The sequence below is a fragment of the Tachyglossus aculeatus genome, chromosome 8 (assembly GCF_015852505.1).
Source record: "Tachyglossus aculeatus isolate mTacAcu1 chromosome 8, mTacAcu1.pri, whole genome shotgun sequence".
Taxonomy (NCBI): Eukaryota; Metazoa; Chordata; class Mammalia; order Monotremata; family Tachyglossidae; genus Tachyglossus; species Tachyglossus aculeatus.
This window is the reverse complement of record NC_052073.1, coordinates 16,612,499-16,639,777: the sequence shown is the minus strand read 5'-3', so window position 1 is coordinate 16,639,777 and position 27,279 is coordinate 16,612,499. Positions and strand designations below refer to the sequence as shown.

General features: G+C 40.3%; 1 protein-coding gene across 4 annotated transcripts in view; it reads right to left on the bottom strand.

The window, feature by feature from the left end:
- The window catches only part of PHACTR3 (phosphatase and actin regulator 3), a 147,892-nt gene extending 123,331 nt beyond the window's left edge, over positions 1 to 24,561 (bottom strand). For all 4 annotated transcript variants that reach the window (XM_038750220.1, XM_038750223.1, XM_038750221.1 and 1 more), the window contains exon 1: positions 24,112 to 24,561. In XM_038750220.1, coding sequence (XP_038606148.1) covers positions 24,112 to 24,220 — 109 coding nt within the window. In that variant the 5' untranslated portion in view covers positions 24,221 to 24,561. The remainder of the gene's footprint in view (positions 1 to 24,111) is intronic.
- Between the last annotated feature and the right edge of the window lie 2,718 nt (positions 24,562 to 27,279).

Here is a 27,279-nt window from a genome sequence, read left to right as displayed (position 1 = left end):
GGTGATGGATTGAATATGGGGTGGAACGAGAGAGATGAGTCGAGGACAACACCAAGATTATGGGCTTGTGAGATAGGGAGGATAGTGGTATTGTCTACAGCAGTAGGAAGGAAAGATGGGGGAGGACAGGGTTTGGGTGGGAAGATGAGTTTAGTTTTGGACGTTTGAAGTGTCAGTGGGACCTCCAGGTAGAAGTGTTCTGAAGACAGGGAGAAATGTGATATTTTAAGGAACAAAAGAGGTCAGGACTGGAGATGTAGATTTGGGAATCATATTTTTCCAATGGGAGAAGTAGTTTGCCTGAATTTACATTTAACTGTTCTCTCTGTCCTCCCCCTGACTTTCCCATCATTGTAGATGGCACCACCATCTTTCCAAGGTCACAGGCCTGTAACCTTGGTGTTATCTTTGACTCCTCTCGCTCATTCAACATACATACTCAATCCATCACTAAACCCTGTCAGTCCCCCCTCTACAATATTGCTTAAAATCCCTTTTTTCTTCATACAAACTGCTACCACGTTAATACAATCACTCATCCTGTTCCACCTGGATTACTGCATCAGCCTTCTTGCTGACTGCCCAGCCTCCTGTTCCTCCCCACTCTAGTCCAAACTTCACTCTGCTGCCCGGATCATTTTTCTACAAAAATGCTCAGGACATGTTTCCCCACTCCTCAAGAAACTCCAGTAGTTTCGCATCAAAAGAAAACTCCTCACCACTGACTTTAAAGCATTCAATCACCTTGCCTCCTCCTACCTCACCTCACTATTTTCCTATTACAACCCAGTCCATACACTTCGCTCCTGGAATGCTAACTTTCTCACTGTGCCTCAATCTCATCTACCTCGCCAAATATGTTCCATAATTTTCCCCTTAGGTACTTACACAATTTTTAATGTTTCATTTGAATAGCCCACGGTAGATCCCTTTAGGCACAGTCACTCAGTAACAATGTAACTTCTTCATTTAGGGCATGGAAGAAAAGATTTGTCATTCTATTCCTAAAATGTGTTTGCATGTTGACAAAATTGCTGGTCTAAACCATTTTTATTCCTAGAACATAACAGAGCAGTTTACTGCATATTCATTCATTCATTCAATCGTATTTATTGAGCGCTTACTGTGTGCAGAGCACTGTACTAAGCGCTTGGGAAGTACAAGTTGGCAACATATAGAGACGGTCCCTACCCAACAGTGGGTTCACAGTCTAGAAGGGGGAGACAGAGAACAAAACAAAACATATTAACAAAATAAAATAAATAGGATAAATATGTACAAATAAAATAAATAGAGTAATAAATACATACAAACATATATGTATTTTGGTTGGGGCCACCAACCCCTCACCCACAACCTGCTTCGGGCCTGGAATGCCCTCCCTCCTCAAATCTGACAGACGATTACTCGACCTCCTGCCCGTTCAAAGCCTTATTGATGGCACATTTCCTCCAAAAGACCTTCCCTTACTAAGTGCGCTTTTCCTTTACTCCCTTTTGCAACCTTCTGACTTTCTCCCTTTTTTTCAGCCCTCCTCCCAGCCCCACAGTACTTAGGTGCAGATCGGTAATTTACTTATATTGATATCCGTCTCCCTGCTTTTAGAATATAACCTTGCTGAGGGCAGGGACTGTATCTGTTTACTGCTGTGTTGTACTCTCCCAAGTGCTTAGTATAGTGCTCTGCACACAGCAAGCACTCAATAAATATGACTCAATGAATGAACTCAGAACGCATGATCACCTAATCTGTCTTACCTTTGACTAATTCAAAAGTAACACCACAGCTGAAAGGTTTGTTCTTTTTTCAGGGGCTTCTGAGGACCTGGTCATCAAACCACATTTGTAGAAGGCTCACAGCGGCAATCTTAATTCAAGAGACCTCCAAAGCAAGAAATTCAGAGTGGTTTTCTTTAGGTGTATAATAATGTGCCAAAATTAATTGTATTTCTTCAACATGAAATTCTGCTGTTTCACTTGGGTTTGGGGAAAATATTCTTCCAGGACCATGTAATTTAATTAACTAGAGAAACATAATAGTAAATTGGCATATTTGCCATGCCTCTCCTAAAATATAATTCCATGAAAATGATAATCCAGGTATTAGTACATTGTCTTAAATCAAAACAATATGTTTCATAATTTTCCCCTTAGGTACTTACACAATTTTTAATGCTTCATTTGAATAGCCCATGGTAGATCCCTTTAGGCACAGTCACTCAGTAACAATGTAACTTCTTCATTTAGGGCATGGAAGAAAAGATTTGTCATTCTATTCCTAAAATGTGTTTGAATGTTGACAAAATTACTGCTCTAAACCATTTTTATTCTTAGAACATAATAGAGCAGTTTATTGCATATTCATTCAATCATATTTATTGAGCGCTTACTGTGTGCAGAGCACTGTACTAAGCGTTTGGGAAGTACAAGTTGGCAACATATAGAGACGGTCCCTACCCAACAGTGGGTTCACACTCTAGAAGGGGGAGACAGAGAACAAAACAAAACATATTAACAAAATAAAATAAATAGAATAAATATATACAAATAAAATAAATTAATAGAGTAATAAATACATACAAACATATATACATATACACAGGTGCTGTGGGGAGGGGAAGGAGGTAAGGCAGGAGGGGATGGAGAGGGGGAGGAAGGGAAGAGGAAGGAGGACGCTCAGTCTGGGAAGGCCTCCTGGAGGAGGTGAGCTCTCAGTAGGGCATATGAAGTCAAGTCCAGATGGCATGTCCTTGTTGCCATTTTTCCAAGATCAAAGGACACCAAGATGGTCATACGGTATTTTAAGATTGTTCTCCATTAATAAAACCAAGTTACTATCAAGACCCTCTATCTAAAGTGCAACTCACATTTTACCACAGGGAGGTGGTGTTTGAAGTTGCCAGAAGTAGGGAAGTGTCAACTCAGGCTTTGTCATCGGCGTGAAAATTTGACTAAAGAACAAACTAAGGTGGCCTGCATGGTGAATTGGCATAGCAGGAATTCTAAAAAAAAAAAAGCCTGCCTAACATAGCAGTGACTACTGAGGCAGCTACCCTAGAAATTGTTTGCTGGTCTGTGATGCTATAGAAAAGCATCAGCATCATGCTGTGGCTACCTTGTCTGCAAATATGATTTGTATCCAAAATTCTTATACCCACTTCACAATGTGTGCAGCCCTGAATTAACTGTGGTATTTATTAAGAACTCACTATATGTCAAGCACAGAAGTGCTGGAGTAGAAGATAATCAGGTTCCACATGGGGCTCACAGTCTAACTAGGAGAAAGAAAAGATATTGATTCCCATTTTACAGATGAAGAAACTGAGGTACAGAGAAGTTGAGTTGACAAGATCATTCAACAGGTAAGTGGTGGAGTCAGAATCAGAGCCCAGGTCCTTCTTCTCACACTTCACCTAACTGCCTTAAAGACAGTAACAGGCTTGGCAGGGATGACAGAGTGAGAGTGATTCTGTGTGAGCCACTAGTATTATAATCAGCATAACCTAGGGGAGAGAGCATGGGCCAGAGAGTCATAGGACATGGGTTCTAATCCTAACTCTGCTTCTGTCCTGCTGTGTGATGCTAAGCAAGTCATTTAACTTCTTTGGGCTTCAGTTTCCTCATTTGTAAAATGGGAATGCAATACCTGTTCTCCCTTCCCCTTAGATTGTGAGCCCTATTTGGGGCAGGGAGTGTGTCTAACCTGATTATCTTATATTTATTCCAGGGCTTGGTATAGTGCTTTGAGGCACACAGTGAGTACTTAACCAAAACCACTCTCATCACTTTTCCACAGATTTTCCATCCCAGAGTCTTTGTGACTGGACCAAAACTCATCTGCCATTTACGATGAGACTCCATCATAAACCACTCTGTTTATGCAGGAACTCTGTGTGCATGACGCTAAACTAGAGGGTGCAACAAGTATCATATGATTGTAAAGTCAAGACAAAGCATTGCCTAATGGATAAAGCAAGGGCCTGAGAGTCAAAAGAACCTGGATTCCAATCTTGGTTCCACTACTTGTCTGCTATAAGACCTTGGACAAGTCACTTCACTTCTCTGCGCTTCAGTTCCCTCATCTGTAAAATAGGGATTAAGGCTTTTGAGCCTCATGTGGGACAAAGAGTGTGTCCAACCTGATTAGTTTAACCCCAGTGCTTAGTAAAATGCCTGGCACATAGTAAGTGCTTAGCAAATACCAAAAATTTAAAAGAGAGGTGCAACCATACTCAACAACAATGGAAGAAAATGATTTCCTATTTTAAGCAGGTTTGCAATGCCTTCAAATGGAAAGTTAAAAATGGGAAAGGGCTTGCCAGAAATACATACTTAACATTAAGGTTAACAACTGGCAGAAAAATGAGCAAAAACATTTACTATTTTCAACATCAAAATGCAAAATAAGTCAATAATGATGGACTGTTGTGATTAAGAAATGACTGTAATTGGAACCCAGCAGGAATAACTGCGGGTTGTAATGCACCACTACCAAGCTTTTCAACCTTAACTGTAAGATTTAACAACAAGATATATCCTTAACCTGGAATCTTTTTCTACAATGAGCAGGTTTTTGATACAATTTTGGTGGAAGTTTCTGAATGTTGTTAATCATTTAATGTCACCAATATTAACACTTGCTTCAGAACTTCTTTTTTACTCTTCTAAAATCAAATATGTTTTTCATAACCTTGCACAGAAAATAGAGCTACAAATGTTTCACTGGCTATTGCCACATGTTACTGTCAAATACTTATAATGAAAAGCAAGAAGGGAGAATTTTTTTTACCCATCCTCTACCTTTCTTGGCTAGCAACTTCAAGTTTTCAAACAAGAAAGAAGTAATTGTATCAAGAGCTAATACAAAATCTCTGCATCTGCACCTGGGAGACTATAATTCATCTTATGCAGAACATTTACTTGTTTTTTCCACTTATACTGCTTTGTCAGAAAATGGAAGTCTTCTATTTCTTCATTCACAATTCATTGTTAACTGCAGATATTCAATAGCCATTTTATTTTAGGCTTACTGATTTCAGTGATTATACCTTCATCATTCATGAATGGATTTTACTTTGTTATTCCTAAATTCATTCATTCATTCAATCATATTTACAGAGTGCTTAATGGGGGCACAGCACTGTACTAAGTACTTGGGAGAGTACAGTACAACAATAAGCAGACACATTCTCTGCCTACAGTGAATTTATAGTCTAGAGGTGCTCCAAACATACCTGAAGCCAAAATAATTTCTTAAGGCAATTCACTTTGAAAGTCTCCATACAAAGACGATTAACTGGCTCCTACTTCTCCAAATGAGCTCCACTCTCACACCAACTTTTAAAGACTTTGCTCAAGTGTGAAACTAGCTCAGATCTAAGGAAGAAAAAACTGTCCTTTATAATTAAAATGCTAAACTGAACCATAACTACTGAAAATCACAAGGCCAGGGGAAGTGCAATATTGGCTTTACAACAACATAATTTACACTGTTAATTAGCTACCTCATATGCCAAAAATTTACATTCTTCATGTAGTGTATTTGGATAGCCTGACAAAGAATTTTTAGCAGTGTGGTGGCTTATAAGAGAGACCTGATGCTAAACTGCCAGAGACTTCATTGAGAATGTATACCATAACCCGTATGGAAGAGTTGGATATCTAATGAAACCTAGAAGGGGCAGGCTGACATATTTTTAGTTAGAAAGGCACCTAGCACTGAAATTGAAGGGTCATTTTTTAAATCCCAAAGGAAACTGAAAAAACTCTGAAGACCAGTGTACACTTACCCCTACAAAGAAGAATCCTAGATTTAGCGTAGTTTAAGAAACTTGCTTTCTGTCTTTTAATTCCTTGGAATGTGGTTTTATAAACCTAAATTTTATATGCTGCCCGTAGAAAATTTTGTGTTTTAGAGTCATTTTAGGCAGGAAATGCATCTACCAACTCTGTTTTATTGAATTCTCCCAAGTGCTTAGTACAGTACTCAGCACACAGTGAGTGCTAAATAAATACAATTGATTGATTACTGAAGTATAATTATTATTATTATAGTTTTTCCCATAATCAATGGTATTTTTACATGCTTACAGTGTATGACTGGCTTCATGCTTTGTCAAAGTTTCTAATCATAGAGCTTTCACAAAGGAAAATTATGCAGCATGACCTAGTGGAAAGAGCATGGGCTTGGGAGTTAGAGGGCGTGGGTTATAATCCCGGCTCTGCCACTTGTCTGCTGTGTGACCTTGGACAAGTCACTTCAATTCTCTGAGCCTCAGTTCCCCTATCTGTAAAATGGGGATTAAGACAAGACTGTAAGACATATGTGGGACAGGGACTGAGTCCAACCTGATTTGCTTGTATCCACCCCAGCTAATATAGTGCCTGGCACATAGTTAGCACTTAAATACCACAATTATTATTATTATTATCTCAATGTTAGCAAAGAATAGAAATAGCAGAATTACTTGTGCAGAAACTTAATTCAATTTACACAGGTTAAAGTATCACAAATTCATAAAATAAAAAGAAGACTAATCGATAGGCACTAGAAGATAGTCTTATCTTCTGATAGTAACAGATAACATCAAATCAGTTATTCCTGCCTCTCTGCAGGGAGTAACTGAAAGGTAGAGAAAAAAAGCTGATCACAAAATTGTGGAAACAGATAATCAGTAATGCTATAAACATTACATGTCCTTCCACCGCTAGCCAGTTTTTCAAAATTATCTTTTTCTGTGATTTATAAACAGTGGTCTAAACATTCTTTTTGTCTGAATTCTAGGGCAAATGCATTATTCACTCTTCTCCCAATGTACAGCATGATGTAGGTAATGCTGATCCAAGGCCAAATTTGCAGATGATCTATACAAAGTTTTGCAGTCACAGTAATATTTATTATCTTTGTAACTATCCTAGTAGTAAAATCATTATTTTCTCACTACTGCTATATTTTCTCAGGGCTTACAAATTATTAAATCCCAAACAGCTTCAAATATTTATGCCAACATTCAAGTGTTGGTTTTAAACATTATTTTCATTAACTGAATAAAACACTAAATATATAAACACCTAAGGAACACAGAAAAGAAGCATAGTCTAGGGGAAAAGGCAGGGGACAGGAATCAGAAGACCAGGTTCTAATCTGGCCTGCTGCGTGACTTTGGCCCAGTAAATCACTTAGCTTCTCTCTTCCTTGGTTTCCTCATCTGTAAAATGGGGCTTAAATAACTTTTCTCCCTCCCATAGTCTAATGGGATGTGGGAAAGGGACTGTGTCCAATCTGAGCGCTCGGGGTGATACAAGGTGATCAGGTTGTCCCACGTGGGGCTCTTAGTCTTAATCCTCATTTTACAGATGAGGTAACTGAGAATCAGAGAATAGTGCTTCGCACATAGTAAGCGCTTAACAAATGCCATTATTATTATTATTATAATACAGCCCTAGTTTTGGCTTAAATGTATGGCTAAAATAATAATTCTATAATAAGAAGAGCCAGCACGCCACTGGAATATGTGTGTTGTGTGTGTGTTTCTCAACAGACTGCCTCATTAAGGGTCAAACATAAACTGCCGCAGGGAGAACTGCGGCATACATAAACTGCCCCACTTCAATCTATACTTCACGCTGCTGCCCGGATCATCTTTGTGCAGAAACGCTTTGGGCATGTTATTCCCCTCCTCAAAAATCTCCAGTGGCTACCAGTCAACCTACGCATCAGGCAAAAACTCCTAGCTCTCGGCTTCAAGGCTGTCCATCACCTCGCCCCCTCCTACCTCACCTCCCTTCTTTCCTTCTACAGCCCAGCCCGCACCCTCCGCTCCTCTGCCGCTAACCTCCTCACTGTGCCTGTTCTCGCCTGTCCTGCCATCAAGCCCCGGCCCACGTCCTCCCCATGGCCTGGAATGCCCTCCCTCTGCATATCCACCAAGCTAGCTCTCTTCCTCCCTTCAAAGCCCTACTGAGAGCTCCCCTCCTCCAGGAGGCCTTCCCAGACTGAGCCCCCTCCTTCCTCTTCCCCTCCTCCCCCTCCCCATCCCCCCACCCTACCTCCTTCCCCTCCCCACAGCACCTGTATATATGTTTGTACACATTTATTACTCTATTTTACTCGTACATATTTACTATTCTATTTATTTTATTTTGTTAATATGTGTTGTTTTGTTGTCTGTCTCCCCCTTCTAGACTGTTGGGTAGGGACCATCTCTATATGTTACCAGCTTGTACTTCCCAAGCGCTTAGTACAGTGTTCTGCACACTTTAAGCGCTCAATAAATACGATTGAATGAATGAATGAGAACAGTCAAAATGTCACATTAGGCTGAGAGGAGCTGTTTGACCAGTTTACTTAAGACTGATTTGTTTTTAATGATGGAACTGTCTTCTTTCTCAGTAGTATCTATTTGAGATTGACACATGGAGGGTGAGAAGCACTCTCCACCTTTTGTCAATTTGATTATTCAGCAAACCTTTACCTTTAACTTTTTCCCAAGCACTTTAATTCACTTTCCAGTTAGCTAAACAGCACACAAAACACTGCACAGATCAAATTCTTCTTACTACTAAAGAAAAAGCAGCTATCTCCAATGCCTGAGAAGGCAGCTATCTCCAACGCCTGAGAAGGCAATCATTAAAGTAGCTCCTGAATAAAGTGTCCAGTTGATGCACTTGAATTTTGTTAAATGCTTATGGAATTTCTGTGTAGATCATTAAATGGATGTCTGTCACAGGTCTAACTTTTCCTGTCCAAGTCTCAGACGTGATCATAATCAACAATTGCATTTACTCAGCACCTTGAATGCCCAACACAGTACTAACTAGCCAAACACATATCCCCTGCCTTCAAGGGAGACACAGACAAAATTAAACTATTTGTAAATAATGGCAGCAGGAAGAGAACCAAGACAAAATAGTTGGCAGAGTGAATATGCCAGGATGAAATTGCTGGTTGTCAGAATAAATAATTGAATATACAATGGACTTCTCTCTCTCTCTCTCTCTCTCTCTCTCTCTCACACACACACACAAACACACACACACCCATCTAGTGCATATGTCTATGTACTATATGTACATATATAGTAATAAATTGTATAGTACATGTTTACAGTATGTGTATATACATATTATGTATATGCATACACATATATACATAACTGCCCAGAAGTACATAAGTACTGAGGGTGATGAGTTGATATAACTTGATATGAATCTTTGAAAAGACTGTTCGATGGTAGCTCTTTCTGACATCCACCCTAAATTGTGGACAGGGAACATGTCTACCAACTTTGTTACAAGTACTCTCTGAAACACTTAGAATCAATCATATTTCCCTCTAATTATTCATCATGGATTTAATTAATGCACCTCAATCTATTTTAACCTTTCTTAATCCCTAACATCCCCAACTTTTCTCTCTATATTCCTCCTAACTTTCCTTCTAACAACTCACTAGATCTACTTATCTAATTGATCCAAACCTATCTGAAACTCCCAGAACTTCCTATAGTAATGAAGCCCATGGGCTTATCGTTTGCTAGATAAATGTTTCATTTTGAATTGTTGTCTTTGGTTTGGAACCTTCCACTCTCAAGCTTCTAAAGTTGGTCCCTGGTCCACTTACACGCTTGCCACACCCTTCCTCAATGGGTTAGTTTCAATCATGCTCCTCTCAGCTTCATCTTGCCAGCATCAGAAAGTCTTAACATTTTCATTTTCCCATCCCCAAATGGCAGTCTCTCCATCTACTGATTACCTTGACTGACTTTCTCTGAATCCTTAAGATACAGTCCCCAGATCGGTCCACAGTATTCCAAGGAAGGGTAAACCATGGCTTAATGTTGTGGTCAGTACTTTTTGCATTGCCTTCCTGATGATGCCCACTGCCCCTTCTGGCTACTACTTATGAAGGGATAATTAATTTAAAATAATAGTTAAAAATTACTTTGACATCTCTTTCATGAGGTATAAGGGATTGCTCAAAATCTGTCAGACATAGCTGTAATTACGATTATTTTCCCTTCGGTGAATTACACCTGCTCACAGGGAAGTTCACCTGCCATTTTTTGCTTTCTCTCACATTCCCACAGTATATTTCCATCTGCCCAACATTTCTTTACCTAGAAGAGCTTTGTTTTGGGTCATCTTCAAAGTTGGAGATTTCACTGCCCACTCCCTCTTCCAGAACATTTATGTTAAACAAAACAGGTCCCAGCATTGATCCCTGGGGGACTCATTTAAAATTTTCCAGTAGCTTTTAACTAGTTTAACATATCCTTTAATCTCATGATTACTAGATAATGGAAAAAGTCTTTGGTGAGAAACTTTGATCGTGGTCTTTTGTAAATCTAAATACATGTTCAATGGTTTCTGTTATGTTTCCACATGCTTATGGATCCCTTCAAAGGATTCAGTCACACACTGGCTTAAAGAAGCCATGTTGGTTCCATCAACTGCGTGTGCTTTCTAAATGCTCACTAATCTAAAATTAATTATAGTTCTAAGAATTTTCCAGATAAAGGAGTGAGACTTACTAGGTATATTTCCTAGGATTATCCAGGACACCATTGTTTGGAGGGAGTTACACTGATTGATGACTGGCACATTCTCTTGTCGGTAGTTTTACACCTTCCCCTCCTAGATCTTGCAGAACTTCCAGTGGAACACCGTCTGGTCCTAGTGACTTGTTTACATCTTATTGATCAGTTTGGCCTATAATGTTTATGTTGTTACCACAGCTTGCTTCAATTCCTACAAGCTTTTTTGTAACAAAATACTATCCTGGTGTGGGGATTTTTCCTAGCATTTCTCTTATTAAAAAAAAAAATGAAAAGTCACAGGGCCAATCAGTTGCCTCATTTTCATCCATTTGCACCTTTTATCAAGTTTCAAGTGGCTGCACTGATGTCCTTGCTGGCTTCATATATTTGCTGGTTTTTCATATACTTGAAGAATCCATTTTTAAATTTTGCTTTCCCTGCAAGGTACTCTTAGAACATCTGTTTGGTCTCCCTAATCTATTTGCACCTGATGTAAAACTGCTTTCCACTTTTTAAAAGATGAACTTTGCCTTTGATGAACTTTTGCAATATGCCATGTGGGGTTTTGGTTTGGTTGCCTGATTTTTGATCTGTGGCACACACTTCACCTGAGCTTTTGAAGTGGAAGGAAAGGTGGTACCCAAGCTGACAAAGTATCTGTTCTGGTGGCATCATAAATTTATGACCAGTGAATCCAGTATCCTGTTTCTGCTCCTCCTCCAGGTACCTTTATTCTTTGGTTGGAAGATATAAGGGAGAAATTTAGAAATGTCAGAAGTCTTAGATAATCTAAACAATTCATCCAGATGTTTTTCCATCCATGTTTAAAAAGGGCAAAAATAAGCATTTACAAAAAGGTAACTGTCATAAGGACTATTTAAATCCCTGTGAGGTAAAAGCAAATATAGACCAATACTCAGCAGATATGAGAAAAAGCCCAAGTAAAGTCACTAAACTTCAAGATGCTAGCAAATACTCTATACTCACTCAGTCACCCCACTGCCAACCCATATAGACTCTGGCTAACCTGAAGTCCCCAGAGTATCATCTGAGTTGGAAAGATGGAAATCCTCAAGGGCAGTCTTCCCATCAGTAGGGCACACTTATTTCAGGATAAAGAAAGGAGTGGTGGCATGTGGCTCTAAAAGGTTGATTCTGTCTACGTAGCATAATCCCCACTAATGTTAGATTGGCACTTTATAGACCTGCCTCAGGCGGAAAGAAATTCTCCTGGAAATTTCCTTTCAAAAAATGCAGCTGTCCAAACAGGCACTGCTGGCATAAACTAAACGAATTACCCTAAAGATTAAAGGCTTAATTATCTCTTATTTAACAAGTCACTAACAATTTTCCAAAAAGAATATAGAAGCAGTTATGGGTCCAGGAATTAAATTAACCAACTCCAATTAAGATGTCAACCTCCTGCCCCCTTTTTACCAAAAGGTAAAATATCCATCAGTGTTAGAGAAAATAATTCTGCATGTCATATTCTAAGGTATTGGGGAAAACAGAAGCAAATCTATGGGTTTAAGGTTTTGACAATGCAAATTTCTTTCTTGTCATATGGTCAGCTTTTCATTTTCAGTCTCTTTCACCATTTTTAGGGTAATTGTTCCTGTTACTTAATAAACCTTTACTTGTACATATCTCTCTAACCTACTCCATATCCAGGGATTCTTCTGTATAACTGCATGTCAAAACTAAAGAGCTCTCAAACCTCTAAAAATTTACAAATGACATTTTGAGATCTTTACTGTCCTCCCATATACATAATAAGTACATGATTTTCTTCAATCTTTTTCTATATTGTTATCCTTAACTGGATTACCAAGTTTGAGGGTTCATTCCAACGAATGACATAATGTGATTTTTCTTGCTTCTATTTTGTTAGGTCCTAGATTGTAATGTACAAATAGGAATTGCATAAGAAAAACAGGAATTCTTCTTTGCACCAAGGCACTATATATTATGCCTGGGTGAGTAATATACATGTCATACTTGAAGGAAAAAGAGCACTTATTCATCACATTCTGAAGCTTGTCTGTTTGAAATTTAGTCTAACAGTCTTTCTCTGAAATATTTAATTTTAGTATCGAGCCATCATCTGCTCCTTTTTGCCATCTCTGACTGCCATTAACAGTGTGGCTTGTCTATTATGTATACAGCCGTCTTCAGTATTGAGGCGAAAATACTGAATCTTCAGTTAAGCAAATGCCAAGTAAAACACTATGTGGCCATGACTAAAATCATTCTAAGCCAGGCTTGGAAGTCAAATTATGCCAGACTCACCAGAACTGCTTAGCTGACAGTATAACTGAAATCTACAAATCTAATTCTTCACTTAGAAAATATCCATAAAGATAGTTCAGTAGTTTTGCAACCTTGCAGTTCTGTGGCTTACTGACCTCCAAGCAGGAAATTGTATATTCCCATAAATTTCCTGATAATACATCCATGAACAGTATGTTATGCAGGAACAGCAACTTGGCCACCAGCAATTAGGTTATGTAGTATTCTTGCATAAGTTCAACCTTGAACTCTGAATTACTCAGAAAACAAAGGGAAATATATATGAGCTAGAAAATATATCAGTAACCTGCTAAGAAGTCAAAGCACAAAGGTTCAGAATGTGACACCCAGACTCCTATTAAACCAAATGACTGTAATAAGCACTACAGAAACTGTTTTAGAATCTATAGAAACTGTTGATGGATGGTGCTTGTGTAACATGTGAATAGAATAATTTATTCTTCTACCAAAGCCACAGCTTACCCTCTAAACACCCAGACTGCTATTAAATCAAACGCCTGTAATAACCAGATAGAAAGAGTAGTTTAAAATCCACACAATGTGAGAACTTAATAATGTCTTGCAAGGATCCTAGACAAATAAGCCTCGTTTTGCTTTTACCAATTTTGATAGATCCGAATTCGGGAACTGGGGTATGGTCAAAGGATTTCCCACTGATCTGCAGAAATGACAGCTCAATCATTTTATTTTGGGGTCCTACAAAATTTGAGATTGTATTTAACCCTTTCACTGACTGTTGTGAAAAGAGCAGATTCCTGGATATTTATCAAAGAAATTTGTGCTCTAATGGAAGGGATATGGGACTGCTAATCAAAAGGCAGAGGGTTTTGGGGGGGTTTATTAATGGTATTTGTTAAGAGCTTAGTATCTGCCACTGTAGTAAGTACTGGGGTAGATACAGGCTAATCAAATTGGACACAGTAAGGGTCACACCTGGGAATCACAGTCTTTAATCCCCATTTTACAGAAAAGGTAACTGAAGTGCAGAGAAGTAGAGTCACACAGCAGACAAGTGGCAGAGCCAGGATTAGAACCCAGGTCTTCTGATTCCCAGGCCCCTGCTTTTACGACTAGGTCATGCTACCTCCCAGTTTTTGACACAGTTATGTCACTAGCCTTTGGTTATGCCTCAGTTTTCTCATCTGCAAAATGGGGATAAGATGATAGTAATAATAATAATAATAGTGGCTTTTAAGCACTTACTATGTGCCAGGCCCAGTACTAAGTGCTAAGTGCAAATCAGATGGGACACAGTCCCTGTCCTGCATGGGGCTCATTGCCTTAATCCTCATTTTATACATGAGGTAACTGTGGCACAGAAGTTAAGTGACTTGCCCAAGGTCACACCTAGCTACATTGTATGGCTGGGATTAGAACGCCCGTCCTCTCACTCCCAGGCCCATGATCTATCTGCGGCTGCTTCTCTGATGCCTGCTCTCCTTCACTCTTAGAGTGTTATCCTGCGCGAGGGAGGGAATGCATCTGATGTAATTATCTTGTATCTATCCCAGTGCCTAGATCATAGTAGTTCTTAACACATAGTGTAATAATTTACTATTGGGACTTGTCCAAACTTCGGTTAGAAAATCCACCAAGAATACAGAGTAAATATGGTGACTATTTTCCACAAATAAAAAATAAGAGAAATGAGAGTTTTCATTCCAAACCAGAGCGCATTGTTGCCTGACTTGGTACTGTGGTGGCCATAAGGCAACATTTGGACCCCTGGAAGTTCAAAGAAAAAGGATAACTCCCTCCTTAAAAAGAAATCATCATTCCCCTGAAAACAGAACAGTGTTCCAGAATAAATCATTTCCATCCATCACCAGCTTCATCAGTTTTTGAGTAACTGCATGCAGAACACAGTTCTAAGTGCGTGGGAACAAACAGTATAATTTGGGAAGCTTTTTATATCTATCATGTGCATCTACAAAAGAGAACCAAACTTTAAAACCACATTACATGCCCAGTAACATTAATCAATTATAGGTGAGGAAGTGGAGGCCACATTCTGACTAATGACAACTGTGCATATTTACTCTAGCTACAAAAGATTTTTCAAGCAGAGGGTTGAATATTATGCATGAGGAAGCTTGTAATGTGAATAGAATAATTCATTTTTCTATCAAAGACACAACTTATCCTCTGAATTTTGTTATCTCTTCCCAAAACAGGACTGAAGGTTGAGTTGTTTTGGTCAATAAGAACTGGATGAGCTAAGCTGAGAGAGAAGCTGTGAAATCTTACTTTTTTTTTCTGGTGCTACAATAGTTCTCTGTCTCTTTGCCATTCTGAGCAAGAGGGAAAATGGACAATGGAGGCTTGGTGTTTAAGACTCAATGATATCAGCTTCTTTCTAAAGCTGACATTCAGCTCTGATCCTTTGCTATTCTTGAATAAATGATCTTTAACTTCAGAAATGGCACTCTACATGCAAAAGTAACAGCAAAGGTGGTGGAATCAATCAATCAATCAATCGTATTTATTGAGCACTTACTGTGTGCAGAGCACTGTACTAAGTGCTTGGGAAGTACAAGTTGGCAACATATAGAGACAGTTCCTACCCAACAGTGGGCTCACAGTCTAAAAGTGGGCTCACAGTCTAAAAGTAGAATCAATGTCTCCTTTAGCCCTCATTGCTTGTGAGCTCATTGTGGGCAGGGAACATGTCTACCAACTCTGTTATATTGTACTCTCCCAAGTGCTTAGCATAGTGCTCTGCACATAGTAAGCACTCAATAAATATGACTGATAAGCCAAACCATAGGATTCACCATTTAGCCTTCTGAAATTTGTGGAAAGGAACATTCCTCTTGCAATTTTGTGTCATCTTCTTTATAAATCCCAGTATTTTGGCTCTGCCTGGCTTCCTATTCCATTTCATCCATGGTTATAATAGCCCATTGTTGGGTAGGGACCATCTCTATATGTTGCCAATTTGTATTTCCCAAGTACAGTGCTCTGCACACAGTAAGCATTCAATAAAAATGAATGAATGAATGAATGACTTAAAAAGAAAAACGTTGCCATCCTGTTAAATTGTACTCTCCCAAAGTGCTTAATACGGTGCTTTGAACACAGTAAGCACTCAAAAAATATGATTGATTGATCAGCCAAATGTTCAGGTTTGCCATTATGGCCTCCCAAAATTTGTGGAAAGGACATTCCTCTTGCAATTTTGTTTCATCTTCTTTATAAAAGTCCCAGTGTTCTGACTCTGCCTTGCTCCCTGTTCCATTTACATCCCCCTTGCCCATGACCCAGAAAGAACAATATTGCCATATTTTGAAACCAATATCCTCAAAATATACAAATGAGAAGATTTTCATTTCTTAATGGTATTTATTTACTCCTTGCATATGGAGTTGAGAAGTTCGATTGTAATCTCAAAAATGTATACCTTCCCTTTTTTCATTTGGGAATAGAAAACAATTAAAACTACGATTTCTTGAGAAAGTTCATCCTGTCTTTTTCTTTACCATCAGGGGATACCAAAGCATGTTTGAGAGTAGTGGGGAAGAAGCCACTGGAAAATAAACAGTTGAAGATGGCACAGCCATGGCTTGAACACAGGAGCTCTTTTACAGGCTCCTCCTCTGTCTCCCACACTCTGACAGTGGGGGTCCCTCAAGACTCAGTTCTGGGTCCCCTTCTATTCTCTCTCTATGCCCACTCCCATGGCTTCAACTAACATCTCTAGGCAGATGACTCCCAAATCTACATCTTCAGCTCCAATCTCTCTCATTCCCTGCGGTCTCACATTTCCTCCTGCCTTCAGAATATCTTTAACTGGATGTCCCACCAACATCGCAAACCAAACCTGTCCTAAACAGATCTAAAAACCAGGCTTTCTGTTTTAGAACTCCTTGTCTTCTCACCCCAACCCTGACCTCCCCCATCTTTCTCATAACTGCAGACAAAAACATTATCCTCCCTAACTCACATACCCATAACCTTAGTGTTGTCTTCCACTCGTCTCTCTCATATCATCCACATATTCAATCCATCTCCAAATCCTGTCAGTTCTACCTTCACAACATTGCTGAAACCCAGCCTTTCTTCTCCATCCAAATAGGCTGATCCATGTATCCTACCCTGCCACGACTACTGCATCCACCCCCTTGCTGACTTCCCTGCCTCCTGTCTCTCCCCACTCCAGTCTATAATTTTATCCCGTTACCCTGATTATTTTTCTAAAAAAAATTCAATCCACATTTCGCCACACTTCAAGTACTTCTAATGGTTACCCATCCACCTCCATATGAAACAGAAACTCCTAACCATCGTTTTTAAAGTGCTCAATCAGCTTGTCCCCTTATACCTTACCTCACTGATCTACTACTGCCCAGCCAGCACACTTTGCTCCTCTAGAGCCAGCTTGCTCACTTTACTCCCATCTCGTCTATCTCTCCAACTCCTTTCCCACTTCCTCCCTCTATATATACCAGACCACCACTTTCCCCACCTTCAGAACCTTATGAAGTTCTCCTCTTAGATCTCTTCCTAGAGGTTTTCCCCAATTCAGCCCCCATTTTCCCAACTCCCACTCCTTTTGGCATCATCTACGCACATGGAACTATCCCCTTTCGGCATTTGGTATTCACCCCACCCTCAGTCCCACTGCACTTATATATCTATGAATTATTTCGTTCATTTAGTCGCATTTATTGAACACTTACTCTGTGCAGAGCACTGTTCTAAGTGCTTGGGAGAGTACAGTACAATAATAAACAGACATTCCCTCACCACAACGAGCTTACAGTATAAAGGGGACAAATTAGTGTCTGTCTCCCCATCTAGACTGTACGTTTGTTGTGGGCAGGAAATGTTTCTACCAAATCTGTTGCACTGTACTCTCCCAAGTGCTTAGCACAGTGCTCTGCACACAGCAAGTGCTCAAAAAATACCATTGATTGATAAAGAAGATTTTACATTTGAACCTGGAGCAGGCTAGTTGTGTCTGGAATATTTTTCTGCCCCACTGGTTGGCATACAGATATATGTGAGTCTGTAAGCTCATTGTGGGCAGGGAATGTGTCTGTTTATTGTTATATGGTACAGTGTTTAGTACAGTGCTTTGCACATAGTGAGTACTCAGTAAATTTGACTGAATGAAAGGGGACAAAATAAAATGAACAATAAAATAAAATGTCTTAAGCCACTAGGGTACTAATTAATTAATAAATGTTTCAAAGCACTCAATTGAGCCCTAGAGGACTGAAGAATTAACAGTTTCCAAAAGTGTCTAATTCTCAGGGTACATCATACACTTGGGCATATCATGCAACTCGAAACTCTCACTGATTTTCACCAGTCCTTGGGAAGTGTATGGATTATCAGCTTTCCTTTTCCTGTTGGAGAAACCAAGACCCTAAAATTGTCCAAGGAACACAATTCGAGTCAGGGATGAAGCTTTTTAGAACTCCTAACTCCTAGTATAGAGGTCTAACCATGGGGCTTTTCCTATTTTAAGGGGAAATATCACTGTTTACTTTGTTCTACACAAAGTACCAAGGAACAGCAGTGCAGATGGTGATAAAATAGGTTGGGGGTGAGATTCAGGTGGGAATCCATAGAAGGATGGGGACACTAAGGTTCTCAGGATTTTTTTTTCCAAAAAATAATTCTCCAGGGTTTTTCTTTTCTAAATTTACAGTTTTTCCTTGAAGATTTTCTTGATGGGTGGCAGCTCTGTGCGGAAGGCAGGAAGCAGGGAATGTGTCTGTTTATTGTTGTATCGTACTCTTCCAAGTGCTTAGTACAGTGAGCACTCAATAAATGTGATCGAATGAATAAATGAAGCAGAACGGCTGAGTGACAAGAGCACAGGCCTGGGAGACAGAGGACCTGGGTTCTAATCCCGACTCTGCCAGTTGTCTTCTGCATGACCTTGGGCAAGTCACAACTTCTCTTTGCTTCAGTTATCTCATCTGTACAACAGGGACTTAGAGTTTGAGCCCTTCATGGGACAGTGACTGTGTCCAATATAACTTGTATCTACCTGGCACATAGTAAACATTTAACAAATACCATATATAAAAATACGAACTCTAAATAAAAATATGGTATTTTGTGGGGGGAAAAGATGCACCCCTCATCCTTCTCCTTTTCCCTCTACTTTCCCTCGTTCCTCTCTCTAAAGGGAGAAAGCGTTCAGTTCCTAGGCAATGATTTGTCCCAGCCCTCCCTGATAAAGCCAAATGTTTTGTCATTTCTTCAGACTCAGTAGTAATATAAGCTTATCCTTGAAGTACAGGATAAAAATATCCCCAAACTCTAGGAAATTACTCACCACAGTTCATAAGTAAAATAGTTCCCTGAAGTTTCACTAAGAAGCAGCCACAAGATCAATTAGAAAGCCAGAATACTGCAAGATAAACTTTTAAATCCATATTTTCCTTTCTGAGAATAGCTGCTATATGCTAATATCCTGCTGCAAAAAAACTGTTATTAGTCCATTTAAAATGCATAGAGAGTAATTATTAGCAAATTTATAAGTCTATTTTTAGAAAGGCAGATCACTAGTGAGCTATGCTTAGAAGTGCTGTGCATTCTGTATTCTCATTTTCTCCAAGAATTTCTGGAAGATTATAATTACTTAATTTTGTGACTTCTTTTTAATTTCTTATCTCCTCAACAGTTTAGAGGGACAGATTTTAGCAACCGTCAACAAATGTCATTTACGGCAGTTCCCATCCAGTAAAAGTTAATGGAGTGCCAGACACAATGCAAAACAGAACAAGAGAAATAAACAAAGGAAAGAAAATCCAAAGTAAATGTCAGGGAATTATTTGCAAATAACGGACAAAGGCACAATAAGCTTTGTTTCACCGATAACATTGGCAACTTCAAATATAGAGGGCCTTTCAAGCCCTTGCCATCCAACCACCTGCCCAAAAAATGACTATTTCATCACCATGTGAGTAGCTACAGTGGGAAATTGGGACTTTTTCCACACAGCATCTCAACATTTAAAGGTTGTCCGCAATGCTTCCTGTTCATGCAACTTCGTATTATCGCCATTTAAAACCGGTCTGTCACAACCAAAAGGCAAAAATAGGGTGCTCAGCACAAGCTGTTGACACTCATGTCCAAAAATCCGGCTAACAAAGCTGTGGAATCTAGTGATTAGCTCAACAGAGACAGCTGAACCCACTGACTCATTCTTCAACCTTGAGTCCACTAGGTAATCTTCACATTCTGCCTGAGGGTAAAAGCTTGCAACTCCCAGGAAAACTGGATTCTGCGCATGATCTGGGTTTTCAATCAAAGCTTGTCTTATATGCCAGAGCTGGTGCCACTGAACCAAGTGTCTAAATCGCTAGACTAAGTGAAACTGGAGATGCAAAGCCTTGATTCCAATTAGCGCAAGAGCAGAAATCCCCAATTCATTACTACTCCATACCTAAGTCCTTAGTTATCAGCACATGCTCTATGGCACTGGTTGAACAAAAGCAAGAAAAGCTTTGAACTTCCATTTTGAGTTCCACCAAAGTGTGCACAGTAGAGCCGAAGACATAAATATTTTGGAGCAAAGGGATTTGTTTTAGAAAATGCAGGAATAGTAATGAGGAAAAGCCTGCATCTGCAGAATTTTAAAGGGGAGAGATTCTTGGCTCCAAAATGCTTGATAAACCTGTCAAGAATAAGTCACCCTAGTGTAAAAGATTCCCCCGCAAATCTGCCAAGGTTAGCAAAACCTTGAATTGTCTGCTACAAAATTTCAATTACACTCAAGACAAAATGGTTGCCTAAAAGTATGTCATCCTTCCAAGGGGGTGATGAGAGAAATAATTCCTTGGCATCAATTCTTGGCTCCATTTAATCTTGTATAATCATTCCCACCATTCCTACAATGAAAGTAACTCTAATTTTGCAGAAATTACCTACCAATGTTGAAAACTACAGTTTTCTGTGCTATTGAAAAGTTGCACTGCTCAAGATAGAAATCTAAATGATTAGAAAATAAAGATACGGGCATCACATCACTGAAACTGAAAAAATAATATAAATCTGCTAGACTATCCAAGAACGTAAATTATGGAAGTGCCTACAAATATTTTATCAGAACATCAACTTTAAAAAAAAATTTAAAAACTGAGCATCTCTTCTGCATTTGTCCTGTAAGAATGTTTCTTATTAGCAGCTCCTCAATCTGGCAAAAGAACTGGGAAGAGAGTGAGTCTTAAGGAACTCCAGGGTGGAGCAACATGGGGTAATGGAAAGAACGCCATCATTATAATTATTATTATTTGAGTTCTAATCCTTGCTCTGCCATTTGCCTGCTGTGTGACTTTGAGCAAGGACCTTCATTTTTCTAGGTCCCCATTTTGTCATCTGTAAAATGAGGACTCAATACCCGTTTTCTGTCCCCCTTAGACTGTGAGCCCCTTATGGGACAGGAACCGTCTGACCTGGTTAACTTGCATCTATCCCAGTACTTCGTACAGTGCTTCGTATACAGTAAGCCCTTAACAAATTCCATAATTAGTATTACTGCTATGAGGAGGGTAAAGAAGGCTGGCTTAGCTGCCAAGGCACCAGAAAACCTCTGTTCTAAGGAATAAAATTTAAACCTTCCTTTCTGTAGAAGTACCCAGGGGCTTGGCTGCTAGAAAGCAGACTCACCACAGCCCACAGCTACCCTGCCGCAGTTTCTCCTTCCCCTAGTCAGACTTCTGAGCTTCGCATTAGCACAGGGTGCAGATCTACCAGCACAGGAGCCACTATGTTGCCAACTTGTACTTCCCAAGCGCTTAGTACAGTGCTCTGCATACAATAAGCGCTCAATAAATGCAATTGAATGAATGAACTTGACTTTGAGACAGTTCTCTCTTTATCACTCTCTTTAGGAGAAGCAACATGGCCCAGTGGATAAATCGGGCCTGGGAGCCAGAAGGACCTTGGTTCTAATCCTAGCTCTACCACTCATCTGCTGCATGACCTTGGGCAAGTCACTTGACTTCTCAGGGCCTCAGTTACCTCATCTGAAAACTGGGGATTAAGACTTTGAGCCCTGTGGGGGACAGGGACTTTGTCCAACCTGATTATCTTGCATCTACCCCAGGGTTTAGTAAGGTGCCCAGCATATAGTAAGCACTTTACAAATACCACAATTATTGATATTTTTATTACCTATATAATCAGGAAACCAATTTTAAGATGTCTACTACATGCCTATATTGCTACCTGTAAATACTGTGTTTAACAGAAAATGAAATTTCATCTACTGTAAATTCCCTCAATTCACTAAGTAAAAGGGACTACACTATTCTCATATACTGGCTTGCCTTATTTAAATTTAGATATATTGATATAATATGCTATTTTTTAAAAGCTTTCATTGCTCACCTTTTATTTTCATGTAGGAGAGAAATGTGTAAAGAATTGGATTACAGTTGTATTAACAAAACAAGAGATGCTATTTGACAATATTTATATTTTACATTTTAATCTGAAGGGGTTTTTTGTATACTACACTTTCCAAGGTTTTAAATGTATAAAAGCTAACCCAAAGTGAATCTACAGGCCTTGAAAATTTTCTATCAAGAACTCGAACAGAAAAGTTCCAAGCTCTCGGATGAATGGCTCTTTCAGGAACTAGTCCAACCCTGGTACCAGCATCCTTTGTTTCCTACACGTCCATCCTTTGACCATCATGTTAAGTTTGGTTCATTTTGGATTCAGAGCAATAAAGGGAGTTGAAAATGGTTCTATTCTGACAATTCATTGAACTTCTAAAACCGACATAATCATGAATATGCATTTCTAGTGTGGGCAAACCGAGCATCACAGAGTATCATCATTTTCATTTACCCTCTAATTTCTAATAGAAGCACTAAGTAGGAGTTATGGGTCAACTCGGTGGATCTAATAGCTTAAAACTAATGGGAAATCACCTTTCACCATCAGATACCACAAACCAAATGCTTTTCTTGGGGATTGCACAACTGTTTTATTTCACTCCGTCAATGTCAACAGCCCTCACAAAGAAGCCTTGAAACACTTACATGGGCCTACTGTTTATACATCTAAATGGACTACTGGCTCTGCTATTAGGCCTTTATATGCAGTCAGATGGTATTAAAGCTAGGGGGCTAGATCACGCTGACTAGAGGGGAATCTTTCATTAAAGACCCAACATATTTTTTACAAGGCATTATCATTATTTTGATGCTAGTAGTTCAGAATTGGTTAGACACCATTAGACATTTTGATTTAGACAGAACCATTCCTAAATGAAATTGAAGTTATTACCATAGCAGTGCCGATAAAATAATTGTATTTAAGTTATAAATTGGGTACTGTGATTAGATAGAGTCAGCTTTTTTTTTGAACACTACACTTCATGAAACGAAAATTGCCTTATACAGAAAAGGACTTAATTATTACTCTGCTTCCTCAGTCTCCATGGTGACACCATGCAAACAGCCTGTCCCCCTTCTGTTTTATTAGACCTTTCTTCCTCTCTAGAAAGCAATAAATTAAACCCATATCCATAATCCTGAAACAGTATTAATCACCTGAACATATGAAACTGTTTTGAACAACCACCTAAAGCACACATATTTAATTTATTAGCTCCACCTTGTAAAGTTGTATTTTCCTCAGATTTCTAACGGGCCTTCTCACCTAATACGCGTTTATTGTAGAGGGTTGACATTGAAGGCCCCCCCGGAACGCACTGGGATAACTACAAGTTAGAGTCAGTATTTCGACTGTCAAAAATCAGGTTGCAAAAATGATGCACAGGGTTATGATTACTAACCACAGGAGAAATGGAATAAGAAACAGTGAGGGAAGGGGCAATGATCAGACACAGAACACTCAAAAAGCAGGGTGTTCGGCTACAGGTATCTGGTAGCCTGGATCTAGAGTTGAGCTTTAGGCTAGGATGTACCTCGAGTCCTCATAAAAACTAACCCCAGGGAATGAAAGAAGCTGCCATGCCTGAAAAAGTGTGGAGTCAATTTTGAGGCTAAAGAATGCTACCGAATGCTCTTTACTTTCCAAAGGGCCTTCATTATAACCGACGACTGCTATGAATCTATTTGCAGTCAGCTGCCGCATCATTTTAGGATTTACTGCAGGGAATATGTTCTTCATTTCCTGATTTCCCGTTTCGCTATAGGGCACAAAACTGACATAGGCTGGAAGCTGGCCCAGCTCCCCCTTCCCTCTCTTTCTTTCTCCTCCTCGTCCCCTCCCCCGCCCCGTCTAAGGCTTGCCCAAACGTTTCCCCATCCAAAGCTGGGTCGGGTTACCTGGGCTCTCCCCGGCTTCCGCGGCAGTTGTGTCAGTGAGGATGCTGGGGTCACTCTGAGACCTGCCTCTCGGCAGAAAACAGCCGGTTCCTTCTTCGGATTCAGCCATGAGAGCTCTCGGAGGCACATGAAATCGTAGGAGCTGAAGCGGCCAAGGTCACCACGGGGAAAATATTTTTTTTTTTGTAATTAACAAAAAAGAAGAAGAAAGGAAGAGCGGGAGTGGGAAGGGAGGGAGAAAGGGGAGCGATGGGGAGGGGATTCAATGCAGTAGGACAATAGCTTCAGCCAGCTCCAACCAGCAGCATCTTCTCAGCAGTCTCCAGGAAACCACCATCCGGCAGCGGCAGGGATGCTTGGTTATTTATTCGCTTTAATTTCCATTTGCGATCAAAAAAAAGTTGAATCGGGAAAAAAAAACTTTTTATTTTTGATGTTTATTTCCTTCTTCCTGGTCGTGGGACGGGGGTCTCTCTTGGCCAGCTAATCTTCCAAGGGCTCCCTCCCCCCCCCCGTCCCCCTCCTCCCCCCCAGATCTCTGCTCTTGCGATTGCTTTAATCTGATGCTGTTCTTGGAGCATCTGTTGGAAAACATTGGGATTCTCCCATCATGCCCTGCGAGCGGAGTGTGATGTCACGGGTGAGGATGGGGAGGTGGTGACGGGGGGAGGGGGACCGACGTTTGGATACCTGCACTGCACATAGCGAGAGGGCCAGAGGGCGGGGGGCGGCAGGTGTGTCTCGGCCCTTCATGCAGAAGAAGTGAGTGAGCTCCAAATCTGATCCAAATCCCCTCCCACAGCTCCACGGAGGTGGTCTTGAGAGGAAGGGAGGAGGGGGAAAAGAGGAGAAAAAAGGAGGAGACCCTGGCTCTGTGCGTGTTCTACCACCGAAGGCGGGACCGAGCTTTTGGAGCAGCCTTGTTCGGCCCTTTCTCTCCCAATTCCTCCCTCTGAAATGCCTCCTTGGCTACCAGGAAGGCTCGAAGTCTCCGCATGCTCCCCGACCGGCTGGTACCGGTGCCGGGAGTGCAGGAATCCCATTCCTAGGGGTCCTCTCTAGGGAAAACTGCAGCAGCACCTCCCCTCCCATTTTTCCCCTTCCAACCAGCATCCCCTTCGTTTCCTAAGCCATGCCTGCCTCCCATCCCCGCTGGATTCACCTTGGTTTTCCCGTTCCCCACCTCTTTTGTTCCACTCAAGGTACAAAAACCTACTGGGGAGGCAGGCTGCTCAATAAGGATTAAGCGCTTAGTACAGTGCTCTGCACACAGTAAGCTCTCAGTAAATACGACTAAATGAATACAGGCAGACCCGCCGCAGAGTCTAGAATATGTCTAGGCCTGGGTGCTAGGGGGTAGAGGGAGAAGGGGGAAAGGGGGCAGCAAGGTGTTATCAAGGACGAGGGTATACCGGCAGCCTAAAACAAGTTAGGGGGAGGTGGACGGAGGAGACCTTCCGGGGTAAAAATAAAAAGTCTTTACACTGTGTCATCAGAAGAGAAACAAGACCAATACCAATTCCAGGATTCTGAAAACAAATTGAACCCACATGTGCCAACCAGATGGGTGTAACACCTTCAGATAGTAGAATTCAGGTGTTTTCTCAAATGCAAATGGTCCCAATTCTCACTCTGGCAGGAGAGAGGCACAATCCTCAAGTACTCTTCACAGTTGCTAAAACAACTCTCTTCTGCACAAATAAACAATTTCACAGGATTCTTCAGGAAGACCAAAGAAGAACTCTAATCCCATCGCCCTTTAAACACCTTCACACCGCCCTCAGTCCCACAGCACATATGTGCAAGGCTGTAATCTATTGTAATGTCTGTTTCCTCCTCTAGACTGTAAGCTCTTTGTGGGCAGGGAAATAATGATGGCATTTGCTAAGCACTTACTATGTTCCAGGTACTGTTCTAAGCACTAGGGTAGATATATGCTAATCAGGTTGGACACAGTTTCTGTTCCACATGGGGCTCACAGCCTACCAACTTTATTGTACTGTACTCACCCAAGTGCTTAGTATAGTGTTCTGCACACAGTAAGCGTTCAGTAAATACTATCAATTGATGGATCGATCACCACGGGTGATGAACGGCATCCTTGCCCTCCCCCTTTTCTCTGAACCCTTCCCCACCTATCTTTTCTTCATTTGTTAAATGTTTCATATAGAAGCATAGTGGATAGAGCATGAGCTTGGGAGTCACGAGGACCTGAGGTCTAATACAAGCTCCAACACTTGTCTGCTGTGTGACCTTGAGCAAGTCACTTTACTTCTCTGCCTCAGTTCTCTCATCTTTAAATTGGGGATTAAGACTGTGAGCACCATGTGGGACTGTGAGCACCATGTGGGACTGGGACTGTGTCTAACCTGATTTGCTTGTATCCTCTGCAGGACTTAGTACAATGTCTGCCACATAGCAAGTGCTAAACAACCACCACAATAATAATTATTATTATTATTATCTAGAACAGCCAAACAAGGAACTAGCTGCTAATTATCTTACTGTCCAGTCCCTAAACCCACACATTTTAAAAGTACAAATGGAATCAATTCACCACTGTTTGAGGGTCTCTCCCTCCTGAATTCCTCCTCACCTCTAGACACTTTACCAACCTAACTACACTGACAGTAAGTACAGATAACAGATTAGTCCCTCTCTAATATCCAGCAAATACGTGCATTAGCAAATACGTGCATTGACAACTATCTGCAAACTACTATTTCAAGGGTATGGTTCCTAACCCTCTTCTTCAAACTTATTACTCTAGTGCTGTTTAAAAAATGTTGTATGGTGCAATATCGTAAAGCAAAAGCAATATCTTGGAAAACACAAACACAGTGTGTTTTCTAGTGAACCATATTTTACTCACAATTTCTCTTGCTTTCATATATGTATTCTTGCTTGAATTTCATTTCTGAATTCAAAATTTGCATAACCATACTATCCTTCTTTGCACCATCCTTACTATTTTTCAATCCTTAGGGAACAAAAAAGTCAAAAATACTCATATGAAAAACCTCCTCAGCCATGGGAGTTTTGGTACTAAAAGTACATGTATTGGGTACAAAATTGGTGAAACAGAGTCTGTTCTTTGGTCGGGGGTAGGCCCTACTATTTTTTAACTTCCTGAATGGAATGCATGCTGGATTCATGGTTGAATTTCAC